Below are 25,757 nucleotides of genomic sequence, written 5' to 3'. Positions count from 1 at the left end.
AATCAGTAAAATTTTTATAATGATACAGTGGTATGAACAAGGTGAAAATAAACTGATTGATATTATGTAAGTATTCAAAAATGACTAGTCCCCCAAAATTTTAAAAACACGCGTAATCCTTTAAAATTTAAGTGTCACGATATTTGTATGAATATATCATATAAAAATAAAATTTCATTCGCTCGCTCTCCTTTCTCAGGCATCATGATGAGCGGCAACGAGGTATCGCAGATACTGCTTTCGCTGCTGCTGTCGTACCTTGGAGGCCGGGGGAACCGCCCCCGGTGGATCGCGTGGGGCGTGGCCTTCTCGGGGGCCTCGTGCCTCATCCTGGCCGTGCCGCACCTCGTCTACGGCCCCGGCAAGGAAGCCCTGCTGCTCACCAAAGAGCACGCGCCGCCCGAGTCGCTGGCCGCCGCTGCCTCCGCCCACGGATCAGACGTCGATCCCAGTCACATCGCCGGACACATCGGAGGTGAGTGAGACGCGCGGTAATTCCTATTACCCTTTCCCCCATCGCTTTTTTAAAGCTGGGTATGCATATTTTCTGCGTCTTAACTTTTTCATTTAGATATTTTCTCTCAATTTTTATAAATATTCATTTTTTGCTATCTAACTATGATGATGGTCTCATGAGCACTTTTGCTAAAAGGGTCGGCTATTTTTCCCGTAAAAATTGTTATGGTATACTTCCATAATTATGAACGGGCATGCACATTGGGAAGTTAGCATCCCATAAAGGTCATGTCCATTTCAATGGACAGTGTGACTGAAAGGGCTGAGATCAACAGTCGTTGCAGGATTATGGGCAACCCGATTAGATTCGAGTTTACAAAATTAATGCGTCATGCTTCCAAAATTCGATCAGGCGATAGCTCCTTTGGTCACTGATTTTGTATTTTTTGCACGAACAATATGGCAAATCTTTTTCCTATAATCAGAAAACGGAAGCCTTTTGTAATACATGCAACGATTTACAAGATATGGCAATAACGTAAACTGAAATTTTACGAGTCTTCGCATTAGACATCATACCTCCGGATATAAGGAAGTATAAAAGAATGAAATGTCTCAATTTAAGCCCTTGCAGTTAGAAAGATATTTATTTGGTTATTTGATGTAATTCAAACAATTATTTTATCTTTAAACAATTTAATAAAAATTATTTTAAAATTTCAAATCGCTTTTTGATGACATGATTCTGCTCCTTATTTTATATGTTACATATATATCCATCCATTTCCATGGGAAGCGCTGGGTAAGGGTATTATTTCATTTAAGAAAGAAAAAAATGAATAAGCGCGCACCGCCGGCCTACCGCCGCGGCGGGGAGGCGCCGCGCCCTGCTCTCGCGCCTCGGTACGACGCGCATGAATTTTTCCTTGCGTCCCTTTTCCATTACGCTTTTATTACTCTGGAAATGCCCAGATTCTACTACCTATGATTAGCAGTGAAAATAAGATCACGGGTAACCCGATTGGCGTCCCAAGTGCACAAAATTGATATATTTATGATAAACTTTTATAACGCTGACAATGCCTTGTTTCCCCTATTTAAGATCTGCAGTCCTCCGAAGGTGATGATTATCCGACTGGCGTCTCAAGTAAACGGAACTAACCCGCGTAACTCTTGGAGTAAATATATGCAACCGCGATAATTTGCCACTGCACCGGCGGCCAAGATTGAGAAGGCAGAATGCAACATCGCGTAATGGGTCTGATAGTTTCCGACGATAGTGCTTGTATTCATTTTATTTCTGTCGAGTTGAAATTTCATTTCTTGAAATTTAAAACTAACGTAGAAGACGAAGTTCCAGGTTTTTAATAAAACCTATGTATAACTACTTGCATTTCCCTTCAATAATACCGAAGTTAGGATTTCAGAGTTTGACTTAGCTTTTTGTTACTGTGCAGCCACAGCGCTCTGGTACATTGTATTTACTCAGAGGCGTAACGAGACTGAATTTTTGAGAAATAGGGATAGAAATAAGAAAAATGAAGAAAAAAATTCTTGGAACAACGGTTGAAAGCATTCCATGTGAGTAGCTGAAGTCGTACAACTACCGCTTCCACCACGATCTTTTTAGCAGCGTTACCGACACAACCGCGGCCTTCTAAACGGTCTCAAATTAGGCAGAACTAACGCATAGCATTAACTTGATACGATCTGATTAGAAGAATAAATGATGCAAAAATAAGGCGATTGGCACGCAAATTCTTGTATGGTATGTGCCAGTGGCCATATTATGCCACGATATGGTGAATGTTATAAACTATTATTTAAGACATTGCAATGTAACAGTGGAAATATTGGAATATCTTATTTAACTAAAAGTAATAACTTTCACCTCATCGTGCCACATATCATTCAAGGTATTCACAATGCTAGCAGAGCATACCAGACTTGCAAATTGATTGACTGACATAATAAATACTTACACGCAAAGCTAGACACCTCCAAATGTCTCCTTCTCAAAGAGTCATTTTCCATAGCTTTTCAATCACGTGAGTACGAAATAAAATACCTCCGGTCGATCAGCTTTCGCTGAAGTCTCTTTCATAATAATGATTGGAAGGGTAAAGTACAAGTAAAATGAGCTGGAGAAATAGTGTTTGCGATGTGATGAGAGCAAATTACATAGGGTCATGTTGAATATGGCCGGTTGCGAAGCTTATGCTTTCCGACCTTGATTGTGACTAAATCTTTGATTACGTGTAGGGTTCTTACGCAAAAACCGTGACTTAAGCCGAGTTTGAGATAGGAAATTGTGTAACAGTTGCCGCTCCGAGGAGGCGGTGGCCAATCGCAGTGGGTGGTCTCGGAATAGCTCTTCCACCCACATCGTGTGTTATCCTCATCTATCCCTCCGCGGCAATTTCCTTACATGGGTCGAGTGCTACGGGAATGACACATCCACCGCTCGTTTCCGAGAAATCGCCGAATACGTGCAAATTTCTCGGAAGATTCAAAGTGATAGAATACCCACGAAAGTGATAGAATAGTATTTTACCAGGACACTTTGAGAAGGATACCATTGTGATTGTTTATTTTTTTTAAATTAATACAGCTATTAGCATATTTATGCGTGATGCATTTTTGAGGACTGGTAACACGTTACATTAATGCACGAGTTATTGTGTGAATGCATGAACGATTTTGGTGGACAGGAGCGGAATATGTACGAATGAATGAATCAAATTAGAACAGGTTCTATTTTCCGTTCATGCGTTCTCACAAGTTGGGTGGTTAAAGGGTGCATTTTTCCGTTCATTCTCGCGTTCATAAATTTAGACATTAAACTTGTATGAGCTAATGTACCGCGTGAACAGGCCTTCAGCAATGGATAAAAAAAAAATAAATGCTATTATTTAGTTCCGCTTGATTCTGGAGAGAATTGAATATTATACGAAGTAAAAAGAATAGCGAATGTAGAAATTGATCCTTAAGAATTTTAAGAAAAATTCTTTATATTTACTTCAATATCGTTCAATATTGATGCAACAGCAAACGTGAGGATGTAAGAAACACATCTACATTCCAGCATACATTAACTGCAGTGATGCATGTTGAAATATGAATATAGGAATCAGTAGCTCTTTATTACGGTACACGTCAATGTAATTCAATATAAACAGTAATTCGTTATAACGGTATACGTCAAAGAGGTTCTAACAATTTTGACGTTCCCCGTGTCACTCAGAGATATATCTGTTCTTAATCGCCCAAGAAATCTCATCATACCACGTTGTATCCGGGTCTCAAGCGACTCCTAGCCTAATTCATGAAAAATCTATTCGACCCCCTCAGATCGTTCGTGGTCTCACCTAATTATCGCTCGCTGCACTGTTTTTTTTTTGATAGCGCACCTATTTTTTTGTATGCTCGTAGAGGCTACAGGTGTCCTACCATCTCCCGCCACACGCCTATTGGGGCGGCTTATAGGGTTGTAAATTTAGGTGGTAAGCATTGCATACCCAAGGGGAATAGCGCATCCAAAATGACTCAATACGTCGATATCTCGGAAACGAGCGGTTGATGCGTCAATATTGGAGCACTCGGCCCTTGTACGGAAATTTTTGAACAGGTTTTAACAGACATTTTATCGATGAAGGTATTGTTTGAAGATAAAAACTCCTAATTGTATAAGGAAATAAAAAACTGCTTTTTCTGCTTTTTTGTGAATATGAAATCAACAAGTAATCTATTAATAACTTTCACTAAATTTTATAATCAACAAAACAACTGCAAGAGGTCAATTTTTTTTCAAAACTAACTTGCTTGTATTGAGAACCTTGTCAAACCAACGCAGCTCACTGTGACTCACTAACTAAAATGTTTAATTGGATAATGAGATGATGACGTAAATCATCAAATAAATAAATAATTAACTGAATTAACTCGAAAGATTAAAATGATACCCAGACGGGAGTCAGAGAAAATAGATTTTACATTCCGGTGTTCTTCGAAGTAATATTAGTTAAGTCCAAATATTTCCACATATAGTATTACTTTCAAGAGAGTTACAATAGAACATCAGATCTCGAAAGTAATCGCTGCCATGCCTTATTTGATTTGTCTAGGAATTGATTAAAAATTTATTTTCCACAAATGGAGTTAAATTTTTGGCGAACCATTTGGAGTTTTGTATTTATTTCTGATGTAAAGATGCTGATGTTCAAATTGCAAATACTAAAATTATAACTTGAGAATTATTAGTTTTGGTATAATATTCACCAAGCTTATCCGTAACTTTCCATGTAGACGCAATTTTCTGATACTTAACGTGGAGTAAATACTCTGAATTCGTTATTATATGCCCACAAAAAATTTAAGCAGAAATTATTAGAGCCAAAACAAGGGAAACGTAGTAAGAAAAATATGTAATTACGGTTGCATATTAATAGGGAAACTTGAGCTTTCACCAAGTGTCAAGTGGTTAAAATAGACGAAAAGCAGAAGCATCGGGAAACAGTCATTGAAATAGGTCTCTCGTCTGCGTTTTCGTCTTCGTCGTGGAGTATTCATTATTATCCCATTCCAAAGGACTTTTCTTGTGATTGTATACATTTAGGGGGTCTAACTAGGCATGCCACATCTGTGTACCTACGTCTTCACACAGCACCTTTTTCGGAGTCGACGAAATAAATCCAAGGATCGCTCCATCCTTGTGTCCGTCTGGCTGGAAAATTAATGCCTCTTCTCTCACAAAGGAACTCCGTTTCGCCATTGGTAGGATAGGCGATCCACAATGCCGTAGGTTGTTTAGCAATGTGAGCGAATGCGGGAAAAATAGAATTCAATGAGTTTCAAGGACAATTTGCCTAATTTAAACTGATTTGTTTTTCTGGGATCATACCCTTTAGTGATCAGAATAGGGTAGTTTCCTTCTTCAAAGAAAACGAAAGGCATTGATTGCGATTCGTTACCCACCATAAGTGTATTCATAATATACAAATAATTTCGTTTTAGAAATACCGGTTTAGACGAATGGCAATGGTCCATTTTTATCCTCATTCGAAAAGGGGCAGATTGGCGCCCATGCGATGCCACTCCACGTGACGTCACAGGGACCTACTCACCCTCAGGCCTCACTCAGGGTATAACATATGAAACATACGTTGTATTTTTGACAGAGTGCTCGGGGAAAGAGAAGTGAAAGATGACTACGGCCGCTGTCATTGATTTCCGTTATGGGACTAAAATCTTTCAAACGTTTTTCATCCCTTTATTACGCACTTATCTGAAAAGCATTGGCCACGGGAATAGGGTAGTTTCCTTCATCAAAGAAAACGAAAGGCATTGATTGCGATTCGTTACCCACCATTAGTGTATTCATAATACACAAATTATTTGGTTTTTGAAATACCGGTTTAGACGAATGGCAAGGGTCAAATTTTATCCTCATTTGAAAAAGGCCAGATTGGCGCCCATGCGATTCCACTCCACGAGACGTCACAGGGACCTAGTTTCTACACGAGAGGATAGGAGTTATGCATCGTCTGAGGTTACCAATGCATGCATGAGGCGCAGAGCTCAGGGAAACATGTCTTAATAATCACTTATTAAAACTGGCTAAGGTCGGAAAGTTTTCTTCATTTGATAAGGTATTAATAATCCTTATTTAAGCCTAGCGCTACCTGCCAGCAGGATACTCAGCTACCCGCTAGCAGCTTGCGTCGTATCAGCGCTCATAGCCTCGCCTCAAGGTCACCTCACAGAGCGGCAGCGGGAACCAGAAATACGTCACACGGAGAGATTTCCCGGCATTCATACTTACGCGTCGCGTTTTCGCGCGCTTGAAATTTTTCCCTTTTCATTTAATCGCGAAAAATAGATATCGTCATTTAAAAATCTAAAAGCGAGAAATACATACTCCAGGAGTAATAATCTTTCGATTTAGGCAATAAAAAAATAATAGGAAACCACCCTATTGATTCGAATGTTATTTAACCGTGACATCTAAGAATAACCACACACAGTTAATCGTAGAAATTTTGTAGTAATCTTTGGGGAGCAAAGTGAATATCCCAAAAGTTTCAATTTGGTTGCTACGTACGAAAGTTATTGAGTAATTTTGTATGAAGACACTTTAAGCTAGACAACTTTTTTATTGTTTGATTTTTTGTAATACAATCATTAACAAATTCCTGCATGAAGTATATTTATCACTGGATCAAATAAAGTAAATTTTATCAATTATTTCCACTAATATATTGAAGAGACAATGGAAAATAACACGAAGTAAAAGAATAGCGATTGTATCAATTGATTCTTTGAATTCAAAGGAAAATTCTTTAGTTTTATGACTATATATACTTCAATTTTATTCTACAATGGTTCAACCGCAAACGCGAGGATACGAAGAACACATCTCAATTCGAGTACCATACATTAACTTCAGTGAAACATGATGAAATATGAATTAGTAGCTCAAGAGCAATCCTTAATTACGTTACACGTAAATGAGGAGGATATTTTACAAGTAATTTGAAAATTTAGTGGACGGAGAAAAAATTAGGGACCTACCTGAACCTCAAATCTTTCTAATTTTCTTAGGTTTTGAAGGAAACATTTGAAAATAGCAATGTTCAATCCACCACAGTGGGACGTCTCTGTCTGTGGCTGATCAATGATCATGTATTCCTCTACTCATTCACCACCGATTCCTAGAAAATAAAATAATCGAAGCAACCTCGTAAGCAATACAATTTACCTGATAATTAGCACCACAATTACTTTTCACACGCACTTTTCATCGGAGCATCTAAATCGGCGTTCATTATTTTGCATTTAATCTTTAACTTCAGCCTATACGATACCTTAAGTTAAGATATAAAGATAGAGAACTTGGAAAAAGATTAATAAGCTGATGTGGACAGAATACTAATCGTTGGCAATTACGCTTCGGATCCATCCAGAAGCAAAATTTTATCTTAAAATAGTGCAGGTGCAGTAATCGCTGGTCAGAAAGCACGCAAAATGAAGAACTCACGAAATTTAGTTAGATTTGGATTTCACTAGCGATACAGGGCCCTAAATTACTAGCACAAAACACTCCATTACACCATTCCACCAATAAATAATGTTTATAATAGTAATTTCCATCGATTTAGTTTTTTCCAAATTCTCACTACTCCACTAACATCGCGGTTGAGATGAAAAAGGTGCTAATGACACAACCGATGCATGGAAATCTTGACCACGTGACTGGTGATTCGGAGGCACCTAGTTCTTCAATGAGGTTGGTCAATTAAGAATTTCGGATACATCTTCAAGTACTCCCTTTACCCCACGTTTATATGATCCCGGTGGAGATATAAAACTAGCGGGAAGAGGGAAAAATAATTTCTCGCTAAAGATTTGCGATTTTTATGCTTCATTTAACTGTGTCTTCTCGATTTTCGAGATTTTTTTATCATTGGGTCCTTGACTTTCCAGAATTTTATGACGGAGTTGATTCTCTTCGATCGCTTTCAGAAAACTTTGACCCGATCAACGTTTTACGATGCAGAAGGTGAAATTTGGCACGATTATTAATTAATTAAATCAGGCATTTGCCTGAGCATACCTTTTACCTAAACCAGAATGCTAAAACGCTTTAAGTATTTACGTTGGAGCACACCAATACGCGTGAATCACTGATTGATAATGATAATTTTTTCTACAAAAAAGACCTTTTGGGTTTTTGGAAGGCTGGAAACCAATTAATAAAATAATATTCAGTGGATCTCATTCTTGGCATCGGAATTTTCATAAATATGATGCTATAAAGCCAATGGTACATAGGTTAAATTAGTCGAAGTTTATCTTATCACAAGTAGGGCCCTCTTAAAGATGACTTGCGGCGGAACAGGACTAGGCTGGAAAGTAAAATTTGACTAATTTTCTTGACACTAAAAGGCCTCATTATTTTCTTGGCCGGTCAAAGTTCCCATATGCGAAACTTATCAGTTCGTAGCTCAGGATAGTGGATAATAGTTGTCGACATTGCTTAAAAAATGAAGAATAGGAAAAGGATTTAAAAAAATATACTTACTAAAAAATTTAGAAGCAACTAATTAAGAGCTTTCATTTTATAAACTTCATATATGATCGGGCAAATTCAATTGGAGCAAATACACCGTGTCTATTAAAATGCTTTGTATAACCATTTTTAATTTCTGCCGCCTGAAGCAATTTTGGACCACGAAATTCTTGTTTTAATTTTTATTTATAACTTCAGAGGAAATTGAATAATAAAGATCATTAATCGATCAAAAATTGACCAATGCTAATCATTTCATCGTCAACCCATCGTCAATTCAGTTGCAATCTTACCTACCAAAGTGCTATAAAATGCAACCGAGCGAATGCCCTGAAATGCGAAATGAATCGAATTGAGCGTATTTCTATTCGAACAAATCTGGTAATCTTCTGCGGATGCACTAAATAATATGATCTCCATAGCATCAGAGCCTTGTTTAAAATGCATAAACTTGAAGCAACTGCAGAAAATATGAAGAAAACAGTGCAGAATAAAAACAACTTTTCGTTGCAAAAATCAATTTACTACAGTCAGTAGTGTAGAGAAGAATCAAATCTTTCACAAGTGATCCAAATTTAAGAAAAATAATTATGCCTGTAGTAATACAACCAGCCAATGCTCTTACAATTAGAACCGATTGTACAAGTTACCCACGGTCTGAGATGTTACAGTTTAAATCTTACCAGCATTGGTCTGCGTCGTAATCGTTCAAATTGCACCTCGTTAATTTTTAATTAATAAAACTCGATTTTGTGCTGAAGTTTCACTGTGAAGTACATTTTTCTCCTCAGTTTATAAATCTTTCAGGTCAGGTTATCTGACGTGTCGACAGTTTAGATAACCCAACGAAGTGCATGAAGTAACAGGAGGTATTGCATAGAATTGTTTCGCAGTTAAACTAAATGTTTCGGCAAAGGATACTCAATTTTAAATTAATAATCTCCGATTCGCAATCCATTATAAGCAACACAGCTGTATCTCCGCGACTCACTCCTATCTCGTATTCTTTCTGAATCCTCTCTCCAGAATCGCTTTCCCTGTGCAAGAGCAGCTCATCGGCCTTAGACGCAGATCTTCTGGACGATGGGGACCGGTGTGAGGTGGGCGGGGACCTATCCGCAATGCCCCTGGCCCTCGTCTTCATCTCGCAGTTTGTCCTCGGGATCGGGACTACTCTGTACTTTGCCCTGGGACAGACCTACCTCGATGACAACACAGCCAAGAGGAAGACGCCCATGCTGCTCGGTAAGTGGGTATATGCTGTTATCAATTTTTGACTGCTTTGATATATTTTTATAACGGCTTCACTCCGAACTAGTGATGGCATAAACGACTCTTTTTGTGGAGCTGACTCACCGCCCAATGCACACTCCTGAGAGCAGAGCGCACAGTGCGACTCAGCAAAGCGCTTCTAGGTAGAGGGGAGGTGGATGGGTGGAGTGGAAGAAAGGGGAATAGGGGATGAAGGTGAGGGGGGATTTCTGAACGAACATTTAAAATGCAACATTTCCTAGATCACAATTTGAAAAATTATATTCAAATCAATCACGTATTGCTTTGTCACAATGTTTAACAGGTGATAAAACTGAGGAACCATTTCTGCCGATACGTTATATCTTTCATGGAAGACGGAAAATGCATTCCGTCTCCTGTGCTCATAGATGAAGGCAACTTTTAAAAATACTGTAGTAACAAAATATTCTCTCCGAAACAACATAATAATGTTAACAATTCATAATTCATTTCATCGATTAATCTTACAATTAGTTTTTTGTGATAGAACAAATTTTCATTTTTGTCTCTTACTATTTTCATAAAATTGCCGTTGCCGAAAATTTTTACACGAGCATCTTCCACCATTTTTCTTTCACGATGCATGGAGTGTGTGGGAGAGACAATTACGATAAGGGTCATGTGAGGTCCTTTAGAGTAATACCCAGAAAATGAATCGGGAGAATCTTTCAAGCGGCGTGAAAAGGTGAGCAGTGGGCTACCCTCTGACCCGCCAAACGTGCGATGAGCCTCGCACGGAAAATGCTTGTGGAAGGTGTCGTGTGCGCATGGAGTCCTGCCAGACGAGGTGTAATTTGAACGATTACGACGCAGACCAATGCTGGTAATATTTAAACTGTAACATCTTAGACGGTGGGTAACTTGTACAATCGGTTCTAAGGCTGGTTGTATTACTACAGGCATATTTCCTTTTCTTAGATTTGGATCACTTGTGAAAGATTTGATTCTTCTCTACACTAATGACTGTAGTAAATTGATTTTCGCAATGAAAAGTCTGGTAACCCGCACAGTGTGCGCGGAGGGAGTCGTGGGGGGTCTGCGAAGGCGAGTCGTGTGCGGTCTGCAGAGGGGAGGGAGTCGCGACTCACCGAATAAGACTCTCTTGCCTGTATCTGCTGAGTCGCACATTTGAGCAGACTCACTCGCACAGTGCCCATCACTACCGAACCGAACCTAGCCCCTTGCCTGGGACCTGACCCCCTTAACCTGTCTGGATCCCAATCTAGCCCCTTGCCTCTGTCCGGGATCCACCACTGGTCCAAACTAATTATTTTAATGAAAAACAATTAGAAGATAAGTCGCCTTTCGTTCCATTAATCTGGGTTTAATATTTTATTCCTTCATCAATCCTTTAAAAGATAATTGATTGTTTATGTTATGGCAAAAGCAGTTCTTGCAACATGTAAAAGTTTATCTTTTGGCGCAATTATTTAATTACTTCACTTGAGGTGAACTAGTAAAACTTGAGACCAAAATATTTCCTAAATTTGAAACGAGTTATCCACTTCATTGTAAATTTGTAATATTTTGAATCATGCGAAAATTTTTCTGAAAAAAAAATCGGCCAATTCTGATATAGAGAATTCTAGGAAGATTGAATAAGCTCAAACATCATTACGTAGCAATGATAGAAAATGACATAAAATAAATTTTACTTTTAGTCTAAATTACATGTCTTAAATAAGACAAAATAACAAGAGTCCAATAATCATTACTCCACAATAATCGTGGGCGGATGCATGGTAAATAACACGATTCAAGTTAGGCAGGAATTTTGAGCAAAAAAATTGAAAAATATATATATTGCGAATAATTTGGAACAACGTTTTATGAAAAATTGTCTCAGGGCGTTTAGTTTGAGTTTACAAAATATATCCATGCAAAAATTTTGATAAAAAACTGATTTTATGATTGAAACGGGTCATCGCGTGGTAACAAGGGAGTCTCGATATTTACGACCAATTTTCTTCTCGGACAAATTAAGGTTCATTACTGTAAGTCTGAAAATTAATAAATAGAATCAAAAATTCATCACAAATGGGTCCCTAGTGGAAGGATATAGAGATTCTTTTCAACGAATTAAAAATTCCTGGACTTAATATTCCTTATATGTGTTAAATTGGATGCAACTTTACTGATGCTTGTAATTTAGCAGTATTAATGAAGTGAGGATTGTGGTATCTACAGCATTAATAACAGCCTATTTTGAAGAGAAAACCTAGATTTTTGTATCACAAGCTTAGAAATTGAGAAAATTATAAACAATGATGATAACCTTGAGAATCAAAACACTACGGTTCAATTAAAATTCATATTATTAATTTGGTTCCTACATTTCACGATGGTCGTTTGAAGTGACAGTAATATTAAGCGATTCATTCACGATGGCTCAGAAAGGAAAGGCAATGGCATATTCCACAATTATTCGCTGATGCGACCGGTTTCGATGAAAAGTAACAGCAACCAGTAGATGATAATACTTTGTATCGGAAACCGGTCGCATCAATAAATAATTGTGCAAACAGCCATCGCCTTTCCTTTCTGAACGATTATGAAGAAGTTCCCTCATGTTTCGCCTAACACTATGGATTTATTTGCATGGAGTGCAGTCCTTGAGGTGTCATTGATTCGTGAAAACAATTCTCGCCACTTATCATCAAGTCACTTAGCACCTTTGTGAGAAGAGTCCCCGTGAAATTCGTCGCCTAAGCTGTCGCACGCAATTCAATCCTACCCAGCTTAATTAAATAATTTAAAACACTTGAAGATTCGTAAGTACTGAATGGTAATGCGAGCTACTCAGACTTTCAAAACTACTGTCCATGTCCGTATCTGACAATGAGTCCAAAGCGGCGAGGGTCATCCAATTTCAATGAGATTGTAATAAAACTTTGCTCGCATATAATATCTTGACTGTAGAATTGTTTTATACAATAATATACACCTTTAATTGTTTTATAAACGCATATTATAATTGATATGATAAAAAATACCCGTTCTTCGGGCATTTCTGTACAATCGTGAAATTTGGATCCTTCTATAACCGAAACTCATCATTGCACGACATAAATATCAATGCAACGTTAGAATCGTCTTTAATAAAGTCGATGGTAACATTTTAAATGTTAAGCTTTATTTTTACACGAGTTATTGCATTAAGCCACTTGTTATTGGCACTTAGTAGTAGGAAAACTTGAGTTTAGCACAGTCGCCTCAACTTTTTCAATATGATCTTATTTTGCCTTTTATCGTGAAAACAGTAGTTGATACTGGATTATAATTATTTCCAATTTTTCGCTCGCGCACTGTCGGTCGGCGAGCAGGCGATGGCCAAGCCTATAACCCCTCATTTTGATGCAAACCTAATTGCAATCAGATGAGCAGTTGGTTACGCTACTTCATATTCGGGTACCTATGTATTTGAAATGGTAGTAATAGCCCAATCGTTTGTCTAAAGCAAGGATCTTCATCCCGCGGCCCCCGGGCCATATGCTTGCCCGGCCCGCGGCCCCCGGGCATTGGTAATTTCTTGCAGTCCCCAGAGACTAAAGAAAATATTTTATCGCGCCACAAAATATAAAATATATTTCGACAAACTCGTCAAAAAATACAATGCCAAACATGGCATTAATTGATTGAAATTTTTAATAAATAGGGATTATTGCACTTTGAAATTGTTTTTTAATTTTTTTTATTTTATTGATGTCGTGGTGAAGTGACTTGGCGCATTGCGGCCCTCTGGACGATGTGAAATCGAGTTTCGGCCCTTGCATTAAAAAAGTTGAAGAACTGTGGTCTATATTATTCGTGACCAAATGACCTCGACAGGTGGTTAGCGGTGGTTTAGGTGCCACGAATCATACATTATTTTTACGATATGGTTTTACGAGGATTTATAATTTTATCAATAAAGGATATCTACCATTTTTAAATTTGTGAATCACGTTTTCCTTTTCATTCGAGTCGAAACGAGATGGGAAATTCGTTTGAGGATTCATAGGTTAAAAGTGCATTGTTAAAAATACTAGAATTCACAGTAAAATGAGAAGAAAACAAACACGTAAAAGAGCAATTGGCTAGGCCCTGATACAAGTCTATATATTTCAGCTTACCAACGACTAACACCCCTAAATAGTAAGGGTAAGGGTAATATCTCTCAGCTCAGAAAAATTAATGCAGATCCTTCTCGTAAAAAGTAATAAAATAAATAGTATACAATTAAGATCATGCCAAAAAGATTTTATCGTAGCACTAAAAATGAAAAAAATTGAATCACCTTCCTCAAGGAAAACTTATTAACCAATGATATTTTTCACTTAAGGAAATATTTTTATTCGTGAGTGCATTAATTTGACGATTCACTTGTATCAATACCTATCCAACTGCTCTGTTATGTGTTTGTTTTACGCTAGGTTTTACACTGAATTCAATATTACGCAATGCACTTTCAGTCTATGAATCCTCAAACAAATTGTCCGTTTCATTTCACCTAGGATCAAAAGGAAAACATTAGTTACTAAATTAAAGACGACAGACATCCTTTATTAATATAATAAGTCCTTTAAAAATATTTTCGTAAAAATAATATTTGATTCTTATTGCCAATACCAATAAGTAGCTACAGTAGCGGATATATCGTCGACCGCCAACAATGAAAGCGGTGATAAACCGAGGAAAAAATAAAAAGGACATTGAATAACTTCCCACGAGGAAACCTTGAAAACCAGTGAGATATTTTACTTATGGAAATATTTCTTTGTACGAGTGCATGAATTTGACGTAAAAGTTCTCGATGCACTACATCAAACCTATTAGGTGAAACGCATGTACATAATACATATGATAGTAGAGGATATTTTAATTCGTAATTAACATCAGTCATTGATAGTTGGTCATTCAAATACGGTCATTGGGCGATACTAATACATCAATCGTAATCGGAGAACTACGAGGTGCAAATAAGGGTTCTGAATACGTAGCAGAGTCTGGCGGAGCTCTTGGAGCGCCGGCCGAGAAAAATCAATCAATATCTTGAGCCAATTTATTGGCAGGAGAATTAGGAATTCTATCGCTTGTATCCCTTACGTCGAAGCCGTAAAAGATCACCTGAAAATGGGATGCTCCCAGCAACCTTACGCCCTCGATTCCATCGCAATCCTCCGTTCCATCGTCTGCTGTCCTCAGCGTAGGCGGGAATCTGGAATTTGTAATGCGGGGGTAAAGATTTCGAAAAACGATACATTTAATCATTAGGTTAGTATTTTTAGTTCAATATCGGGTTGGTGCTGGCTAAAGATTTGGATTCACACCCCCCAAGGCTCGCGTTTAAATCCCGATAGCTTTTTAAAAATCTCGGAGGATTCGGATTCCTTTCAATGTCGCGCTGAGTGTAAGGTACTTAATGCACCGTTCTCTATTTAATGGGACGTTAATAGGACACATCACCCGCGTTCGACCGGTCCTTTATCGTGACTAATACCTAGCTCAGTTTTATTATCTTAAAGTAGTCAGCTTATACAAGGTGGAGAAAAAATGTATCACGAAATTTTAACCCTGGATATCTGATGCCAGTAGGAACTCCTGACTTCGAATGCTTTTCTTGCCGGTGATCGCGATTTATCCAAAGCATTCAGCAACAGGATAAACTCGCGGCCAATCGGAGCTATTGGCTCAAAGTTTCTGCAGTTTAAAAATGGTGCGTTTTCGACCGAAACATCATTTGTAATTTCGATTCCTGCAGGCAACACCTATTTTAATAAAATTAAAAAATTTCAAGACACAATTTTTTTCCGCCCGTATAAAAAAGACCGTATTGATAAATTCCCTGTACCTGAAATTTCAAAATTTTAGATAATTATTTTCTCAAATCCAAACATCAGACGAATTTTGAAAGGGGTTTACTATATACAGCCTGAAAATGTTGATGCGGCAGATTGTTTTAAACGAGCAATACGTCGCGAAAAAAAGACAAATTACGACTGACCGAGTGGGAGAATCCCCTCAGCGCCTATCGCAACTCTGTATGACTCTGTATATAACTCGGCGTCAGAGTATAGTAACTCTGACGCCGAGTTTCCCTCCACCTTTTATTTCTTTCTTTTCTCTAATGCAGCGGTTCCCAAACTGGGGGTCGCGGGCCGTTAGGAAAGGGGTCGCGAGATGTATACAAATAATATGGTGAACTATGTACTTAAACTTAGACAACCATTTTTAAGGGGTCGCGGCTAAAACGTATGGGCTAAAATGGGTCGTGGAAAGAAAAAGTTCGGGAAACGCTGCTCTAATGAGTGAAATGACCTGACCTCTTGGTAAGCTCCAACAAATAAAACAATGCTATTACTTTTAAATAAACACTGTGCCACATAGTCGCTCAAAAGTTATCATAATTAGAATTCAAAGGTTATCTTCATTAGAAAGCGGAAAAAAGTCTCTTTATTTTTTCTAAAAATGGGAAATTATTGCTTTTCAATATTAATCTCTACAACTTTCGCTGAATTTAATACATTTTTAATAACTTTTTTTAGTCTCTATGGAAAATTTTCGGCCTTTGTCCAGTGTACCGCGACTTTTTCAAACGCAAAAGGCTTTTCTGGGACTTTTTTTAATCGTCAAAACAAAGTTAATATTGGGTATGGTGATCACATTTTTTTAATTAAACGCACGCGCGGAACCAATCGTTTCAAGATAAATGGCCCAAAACCTCATCGTGAATGTAAAATCACCAGAAATAGGTCCAACATCGAAGAAAAAAGTCTACGTGTGAAACTAGAATTTCAAGAAATTTTTGGAAGCTTACGTTTTGTTGGTAATAGGGCCCTCCATGAACTTCCTAACACCTTTAAAAATAGCTTTTCAAATGGAAGTTTTTATTTGCAATTATTATAAAACTAAAAATTCCCTTTGGTGTCGAACGTAGATTATTTCTAAGCAGTGATCTTCTCAGTCGAGATAAATAAGATGTATAGGTATGCATTTTTAATTTACGCGAACTAATAACTTGTATTGTACACTAAGGACTTGTCTGGTAAATTAGCTACAAATATCACTTTAATTTTGATAATTATTATTGTACGAATTCACAACAGAAAAGCCTTTTTCGTCGCAAATGTATTAGTGGGAAGCTCTAAGAAAGTGCAAGAGTTTAATGGCAATGCTCCAAGTTTTAGATACCAACCACAAAATCAAAACCAATTATTGAAATGTAACAGAAGTAGTGTGTACAAATACATAATTTATCCAAATGCAAGGAAACAAAAAATTACTTCAGAGGTTACCTTTCTTTATAAATGGCCCTATTAACGCTTTCCTGCGAACTTAGAATTAGAAACATACTAATTTAGGCACGGTTTTTCCTTTCATCAAGTTCAATGAAACCCCAAGCGCCTAAGAACCAGCACTCGTGCACCCGTACTTTTTTTCTAATAACTAAGTTAGACTTGATTCAATCTGTTAACTCTATCACTCAGCTTCTGCTTTATGCATAAAAGCCTTTAGTTAGATGCGCTCACTTACTGATGTAGCGGGTCAGAGGGGTAAAAATGTTAAATATTATAGAATAGCTAATTTCAGCTAATATTAAAATCTTTTAGAAAAATATTTCCCCGTACCAGATGACTCACCAATCATAACCTAATAGAACAACCTCACTTGTAGGTCGTCTTCCCAAAATAATTAACCATCAAGAACAGTTCATATATATCTCTCGATGGAAAAGAAGGAGAGGGAGATAACGTGTAGAGTCAGAAACGCAGGCGATATATGTTTTCATGAGAACATAGCCCCACAAATCCTTGTCGCTGGAGGCAATTGACACTTTTTCCTGTCTTAATTAATTTATTTCACTAGTTCATTTTTTTAATATTTCGGTGGTATGGGAAAATAAATATTCCCATCAAGGCGATCACAATAATAAAAAACTCGGATAGGTAAAAGTTTCAACAATTGAAGTTTGGCTCCATAGCGTTATGGATAACTTATTAAAAGCAGATGAACGAACAATATTTACCACATCTGTGGGAAAATAAGGACAAAAAAATCCGTCCGGGACAGAAATACAAGGGAATACTCTCCATCTCAACGCAAGAGTAAAAATACACAAGAGCCCACGTGACGGCTGCGCACTAAGCGAAAGTCGAGGCCAACATTCAAACCCCAACTTAACTATAATTATGGGAATTGGATAAAGATAGCTAATAAATACTAATAAATAGATATTATCATTTAATTCCTCATATCTGTCCATCCCAATGATTGTCATGTATGTAATGAAAATAAAAATTGTAATTGAAATAAGCTACATGAAAAAGAAAGGCTATCGTCGAAATCAACCAATTAGATCATTTCTCCGATCTCGGATTTTCCACTCTGTGACCGAAATTCGCTCGCGTATACATCCACCCTGAGATCGGGACCAGTTCGGATTATCAATGTAATGGGCGTATCTGATTTCAGCCGAGTTTCCGCTGCTAATTTTAGAAACCCCAGAAAATGTTTCCGCGGAGTTTCATTGACCGTCCCATCAGCTGTCGCGCGAGTATTTCCGTGGCCGCGGGCGATTATTTGCGGTCGTATTCCGCGGCGGAAGCCTTGCGCCCGACATCAATCTCCCGCGATGCTCTCCTTTTCCCACGAGCCGTCCTTGAGATGGGCGCGAGGCAATGGCTTCCGCTTCCCGAGTATTTTCACGTACTGCAGTCCACCTTCATTCGCCACACTCGTCGTTACGTGGGCCAAATATGTATCGAGTCTACATTAAGAGGGGGTATCCCTCCCGGTCGACCGGTTTTTTGGCAACGCAGTACTCGCTGAAATTGTATGCTTTCATCTTGAAAATTTGTAAAAAATAGTACATACTATTCTGGACACAATAAAGTTGACACTATTCATTCAATAAACCTAAAAGTAGGCACTAGTCTATATTTTCCGATATCTCAAATTTGATAATTCTATATCAGTTTATTCTGGGATGGATTTTGATTTAAACATTCCAGATACAGGAATACCTGAAGGTTTACCCCAATAATTGAAGAACTCGCTCTCTGGACCTTTTTTTCCAATAAAATGAGTTAGATTTATTTACTTACTGACGAAAACACTCATCAATTTTGAAAGACTTACGAGTGACATTAATTATCTATAAAAATTAACTGCAATTCCCTTTTGGAAAATTTAAGGACTTTTTAAATTTTGATTGGGAGAATTTAATATTACCTCTTATTGCTGAATGTAAGGCAATAATCCCATACTTCTTCACGGATTAAAATTTTTGTGCAAGCCAAATATTCCATTTTTTGCCATTCACGGTATTTATTCAGGAATATTCCAAGTTATTGACTCTTGGGAAGAATATATCTAAGTATTACATTTTGCTACACTCCTGCAAGTTTCTTAGCTTCCATTGGGTTTAATTGTACCCTCTGTACTAAAGATGTGGCTTTTTGTCGCGACTTCCGATCCGTCAGTAGATTTTGGTATACGAATAGTGTATCTCACAGATAGACTACAAAAAAAACATGCATTCGAGTCCCAATAGCCAAAAATGGAAATGGCAAACGCAGGCCGAGAGTCTAAAAAATCAATCAAAATGCACAAATATTTTCACAAATATATGACGCTATTTACAACATACTTTATTAATTTTTAACGCTCGCAATTTCAGCAACGTTTTTTAATGCAGTGGGCATTATTAACCGTGACTCAAATTTTAATCCAATTCCTTAATAATTTCTTGGCTGTTTAATCAAACGAGGTAATATTTGAAGTAGCTATAAAATCTCAATAAGAAAGAGAAATCAGAATAACTTTCAATACAATGTCGATTATGATATTTTAAAAATTTTCACAATAAATGAACGAATAACTAATTGTAAGTTCTTTGTGCTTTACTTGAGCAGTCATGTCATCTCACAGTTTGAATAAGAGTCGTTTAAAATTACTCTCGATCAAAAGTTATGAACGTTAGAGGCTGAAAACTCATTGCTTTCGAATTAGAAAGCCAACCTCGAGTGAATGGGAGGAGTCCCCTGTGCCACAAGGTTGCTTGGGCGTTATTTACGCCCTGCTTCGGAGGTACAGGGAGTTTTTATCTTTTCGCATGTAAAAATACATGTACGTGCGTGCATGACGATGTTGTCTTATTTTTAACCCCGTCACAGGAGTGGTGCTGGCCCTGCGGACGGTGGGCCCGGCTTTGGGCTTCCTCCTCGGCTGGGCCTGTCTCAGTCTCTACATAGACCCATCACTCACGCCCCTCATCACCAAGAAGGACCCCAGGTGGCTCGGAGCATGGTGGCTGGGTAAGTAACCAACCGGAAATATTACGAAATAACGAATGAATTGGTAACAGTGCAAACTATGTGGAATTCATTTAGTATAACACTAACTTTTATAATCCTCTTTCATTTGAGATATAGCCCCTGATGATGATGCCCCAGCACTGAAATCCTGATTTTGCAAGTTTTTCTTTACCATAGTGGATTGCAAAAGTTAATGTTACAATGATATTACGAAATAACACTTTGTTCAGTAATTGAAGCCGTGAATGGGCACGTTCCCAAGTTTTTGAAACAGTGATTGTGACAGAGATTGAAAAATATACGGACGATTAGCGATAGCGAGACAAATTTGTTATTGTGACCTACATCTAATGCCAAACACCCCAGAGGTGGCTCGTAGGGTGACCAATCTTCAGCGTGCAAGAGGATTCCCACATGCACACTAAAAGTACATTAAAAATGGAAATAATACGTACACATACATGAAAGTGGAGTCATCATCTACCAATCGTGCATCATTCCATGCAAATCGAGGACATAAAATAAATACTCTCACACATAAAGCCAAAATTAGCAAACGGGTAGGAAATGAAAAATAAATTCCGTTTTGTTCCGGGTTAATGAACCCCAACCACTTCAGGGTGCATTCACCATCAAATTTGGGGGAGGGGCTCGTGACCTATGTCCAGGGTGTATGGGATAGAGAAGGAGCGTTCTCCCGCGTAAATTTTTTTAAGAGCTCGACGATAAATGCAACTCAAACTCCTCACACGTTTGGAACTTCTGGGCATGCATTTGCAGGTGAGACAAAGACCGTTGCTTGCGTAAAAGTCTTTCATGGTAGAGAACAATTGCACTGCAAAAACAAGGTGTAAGCTGTACACGCTCATACCTTTCTCACCATACTAGATGGAAAATGTACGTAAAACACAAAATAATTGTGGTATTAAATGGAAAATACAGCCATATCAAGCCCTACAAATTTGTATCAATCCTTACTCTTCATATTCCACCGTGGGGCACGTACAAATATGGTATGTACAAATATGCGAAATTCCACAGAGCAAAAAATCATAGTTCTTAACCGGGATTCAAACCCAGATAACTCGATAACCGACTGCTTTCTCCAAAGACACCGCAAATTATCACCGACGCTGGTCCTCGTATACAAGAATATTTTTACGTAAAACCCTGGAACCTTTTTCCATCTTGGTCCACGTAAACAGTGATTAAATTATATCTATGATTATTTTGTGATAAGTAATAAAAAAGTTATATTGGGCGGTATGTAGATGGGTTTAAAAAAATGTTTTCAGCACACTGGGAGAGCTTTCCCCTTCAAGTGATACTGATACAATGAGAAATGCGCATCAAATTTTTGGAGCGAGTGTAAAAAGCGGAAAATGAAGTCGTATCACCTTTCGAAATAGGGCATACTCAGGAGATTATCCCGAAACCACAGAGGCTGTATAACTCACGTATGCTCTTTCCCTAAAAATCGTAGAGAGGAAGCATCTTGCAAAACCCTTGGCAGCGATTCTAAATTCCACTCGACGACTCGATGTGTCCTTGACCGATGCAAGATAACCGCGCTGGGTTTCATCTCAGGGTCCTAAAATACGCGTGGGAAGTTCAAAGAAGTGCTCGAGTTAGCACGAAGGATGTGAAAAGCACATGGGAAACTCCCAATTATACATTGCTAGCAAACAGTAAAAGACCAGAGTCCAATGGATGTGTACTTAATGCAATGGCAGGAAACAGCTCGAGGTGAATAGGCACGTGGGCACATGTAACGCAACCGATGATTTATACTTCTGTGATGGAATAAGACTGGTTTTTTTTATCCGTTTCATTAAAAAATGATTCCAACGTTTCGTAATAGAGACGCTCATAATACTTTTATGCGAAGAGCAACCTCTCAATTTCAAAAACCCTCTTCTGCAATGCACACACGTTCTATCATTTTTCACAAAACTTAACAACCAATATATGTAAGCAAGCACTAGAGCAACGAACTTTCATGGTATGAAATGGATAATGAAATGCATTAGAATGATAAACAGCATGTGCCTACACAGATTATTAAGTAAAGTGACCTTACTCTGGATATTCAGCAATAAATTTATTACAATATTTATTGAAGTATGAATGTAAAATCTACGGAATGAGGCCCGAAGCAGGTATATTTGAGGAATTTTGTGCCGGTATGACATGTGGTAGCAAAATTGAAAACTTAGAAAAAATTTGAAAGGCTGTGTGGACCATAATCGATGGAGGTATCGGATACCAGTGGATGTAAATCTAACCTGGTTATTTCGTGTCCAGAGCTCAGCAGAGGACCAAGATTCCGTCAATGACTCGATTTAAGTCAAATTACCTTGAATTTTAGCCCAACTAGTTTTGCTGATTGTGAGTTAAAATTTCGTTTTCGTACAGTTAAAATAGAAATTTACAGAATTTTAAAATTCTTAGTATCTGAAATTTATTCTTGCATGTTTAAAGGATACAAATTTTGATTGCGGTAGGTATCTTTTCCGCATGTTGTTATGCTAAGTTGCAACATACGTTCCATTTTTTCACTGCATAATATTTTCCTTTCCTTTCATCAGCACCTAGTTTTTATTTTAATACCGACTTTATATTTGGAGTAAAATGAAGATACAAAGTACTGGGGTAAGCGTATCCCATGATGTGAGAAGGTCCTCGATTAAAAAGTGATAGACAGTCGCAGATTCGCACTCGTCAGGCCGCACTTAGAGTGCGCGACAAACACATGGGATCAGCGCAGAAAAATTTAACCTGTAAATAAAGCAAAAACTGCGGCGCGACTCGCCAAAAACTACTACGAGCGAACAGAGAAAGTTACTGAGGTTTTACATGGATTAGGTTAGGAGCCACCAGAGACTCGGAGACGCGTTAGGCATGTAGCCAAGACGGGGAGGGGCGGGAGAATATTTTCTCTCTTCGTGGCGACTACCCGTGATACATCTGCTGAGGAAACCACCATCCCAGGAGCGAAAATCCTCTATAACTCGATTTCCCTATATGTAAAAAGATTTCACAATGCCCGCCGATAACCGACAAAGAACTTAACTTCCATTATTATATCAAAATTACTCCAGAAATAAACATAAAATAATATAAAAAAGATATTAATACGTTGCTTGGGAGCCTCCTATTGCTATGGCCGTAAGCTTCCCTTACCTCACCAACTCCTAGAGACTGTTACCCCGAAATTCGGTTTCGCTATGATAAGAGATTATGAGTAATTTTTTATTAGAATATGAATTATATATGCTCATGTTAGAAATTTCTTTTCACTCAAAAGATCACGATACTTATAAAGTAGCATTTTACAACGCGAACATTAATTTTTTAATACTCTCTGACAGCATAACGGCCGGTGTCCTAACTCATTACATCGCACACCTAAGGACGCGACTTATGGGATAGCATGTAGATGTAAGAAAAACTTTAACGGTATGGTTATTTTTCCTCCCGCAGGGTGGATCATCCTGACAGTGGCGCTACTCCTCTTCTCCTTCCTCATCGCCATGTTCCCCAAGCACCTGCCCAAGCAGAAGGGGACCCTGCCCAGCGACCGGGCGCGGGAACTGCAGGACGGTCTGCAGCCCCTGAACGTGGAAGGGGGGAAAGCTACCGAGCCATCGGAGGACGGAGCCGCGCTCTGGGCGGGCGGAGACGGCAAAAGAAAAGAGAGCCAAGGAAACGTGCCCAAGCTCAAAGGTACGCAACAATCGCCCTCTTCTTTTACCTTGACTACGCGACGTACTAGTTTGCCAACTTTTTATTAATGTGAATTGTGATAGAGTTTTAAAAATAAAGAGACTGATAAGTACTTTTTTCGTTTCTTGACCCATCGCTTACTTCACTACGAAAAATTATCCTGTTCGCAGATAAGTTAATGACGTCACAAACTCTTACCGAGCTGTTCACCGCTACTCCTCGACGTCATTCATTGTTCGCAGGTGTTTCGCTGCTGTTTACTCTCGCGAGAGCGATTCTTTCCCTCTATGAGCGGTTCTCCCCGAACGAGTTAATGAACAGGAACTATTACGACTTGCCTGATCATGAAATGTTGGTAACCACTTCAGCATTTTTTTTATTTTGAAGTTATGAGAAAGTGGATGTATGTGAAAGATTTATTTGTTCGTCGTAACATATCTTTTGTATCTACCTACCGCATTATTTAATAGCAATTTCGGGTCTGAGTGAACGAGGCTATTGTGACAATAGCTCACGCTCGATTGTTAGTGCAACGAATCATTTATGATTGGACTCCTCGGGCATTTTAAATTTGCTCGATTATAAATCTAGTCAATCGTTTCGATATTGCTGACTCTTTTAAGTTAACTTATAATTAACTCAATAACTTGTTTTAATGAATCGCTTTTACTACTTTTCCCTTTTAACTTCATAATTACTAGAACAAGTTCTGCTCAATCAAAGTATTCATGGTGGCACAGGATGAATGATAAAGACTAGGGCTTCACCCACTGGAAGTCGCGAATTTCATTCTCACTAGTGATGAAGTAACTCAGACTCCTTTTCCCCGTTCAGTTATGAAATTAATAATATTAACACTAAATAAATTCTTTTATTAAGAATCTTAATAACTGTAGTTCTGCACAGCATACCTCATTTATTTATTTCCTTATTTTGCATGGATCCGAAGACTTTCCTGCGGCTCTTGGAAGATTGCTGAGAAACAAAATAATAATGGTGAACAATTTTTCTGCCGTCTTCTACATCCTCGGGGCTTCTGGATATATCACCTTCACTACGAAGTACATGGAGACCCAATTCCAACAATCTGCTGCCGGAGCGAATATCATTGCCGGTAAGATTTTCTGCGGTAGATTTTAATAAAGAAAATCCTTTAACACCCTTATCAGATTCGTTTATTAAAGTCATACTAACCTAGTTGATCTTATCGAGTAATAAAATTCTGAGCTTGCATTCATAGAAATAAATTGTTGGAAATGTGATAATATAAGAGGTGTGTCATGTATCTGATTCTCGCAAAATCTTATACTCTCATTTAAACTTTGAGTTGATCCAATAGATTGGACGATGTTTTAGCGTAATCAATCATAATTGAATTGCTAATGTCACCTGTTCTCACTTCGAGTCTTGCAGTATACTCTCTTAAGGCTTATTTTTAGATAGTCAGCGGTTGTTTCCGCAAAGTCGCGAGAAGATTAATTTTAATGAGAGGATGAACATTGAACAGCATTGGCATAGAGCCTTTATAATCCTTGAATGTGATAGTACAACTAAATATAAAGAAGAGCACAACATCGAACTTGAATAAGGCACTAAATACAATGCTTATTCTTATAAATACATTCGGCGTATTGTAGAGCTTCCAAGAGAATATTTTTTGCAGGAAATAAAGGCTCTGATCTATTTACCCTTATTTAAAAATACAAATTTAACGAGGTTTAGCTAATAATTTTGGATATTTTTAAATAACTGAATGGTTTTTTTATATTCATACACTTTTTGATAATCCACATCAAGGAATTAAACTGCGTTTATAAGCGTAAATAGGCGTTTAATAAAATTAAAGTATAAATAATTATATTAAACTGCTTTCAAAATTTCAACTTTCTAAGAACTTGATGTGGAAGAGATACTTTTTA

The 25,757-nt window shown here is 38.0% G+C and overlaps 1 protein-coding gene across 1 annotated transcript in view; it reads left to right on the top strand.

Moving 5' to 3' along the window:
• The window catches only part of LOC124153572 (solute carrier organic anion transporter family member 74D), a 74,458-nt gene that overhangs the window by 22,968 nt on the left and 25,733 nt on the right, over nucleotides 1-25,757 (top strand). The window contains exons 3-7 of the mRNA XM_046526834.1: nucleotides 200-475; nucleotides 9,551-9,769; nucleotides 19,972-20,112; nucleotides 23,596-23,838; nucleotides 24,788-24,952. Coding sequence (XP_046382790.1) covers nucleotides 200-475; nucleotides 9,551-9,769; nucleotides 19,972-20,112; nucleotides 23,596-23,838; nucleotides 24,788-24,952 — 1,044 coding nt within the window. The remainder of the gene's footprint in view (nucleotides 1-199; nucleotides 476-9,550; nucleotides 9,770-19,971; nucleotides 20,113-23,595; nucleotides 23,839-24,787; nucleotides 24,953-25,757) is intronic.

Source organism: Ischnura elegans, chromosome 2 (genome assembly GCF_921293095.1).
Source record: "Ischnura elegans chromosome 2, ioIscEleg1.1, whole genome shotgun sequence".
Lineage (NCBI taxonomy): Eukaryota > Metazoa > Arthropoda > Insecta > Odonata > Coenagrionidae > Ischnura > Ischnura elegans.
This window is presented reverse-complemented; position numbering and strand designations above follow the sequence as displayed.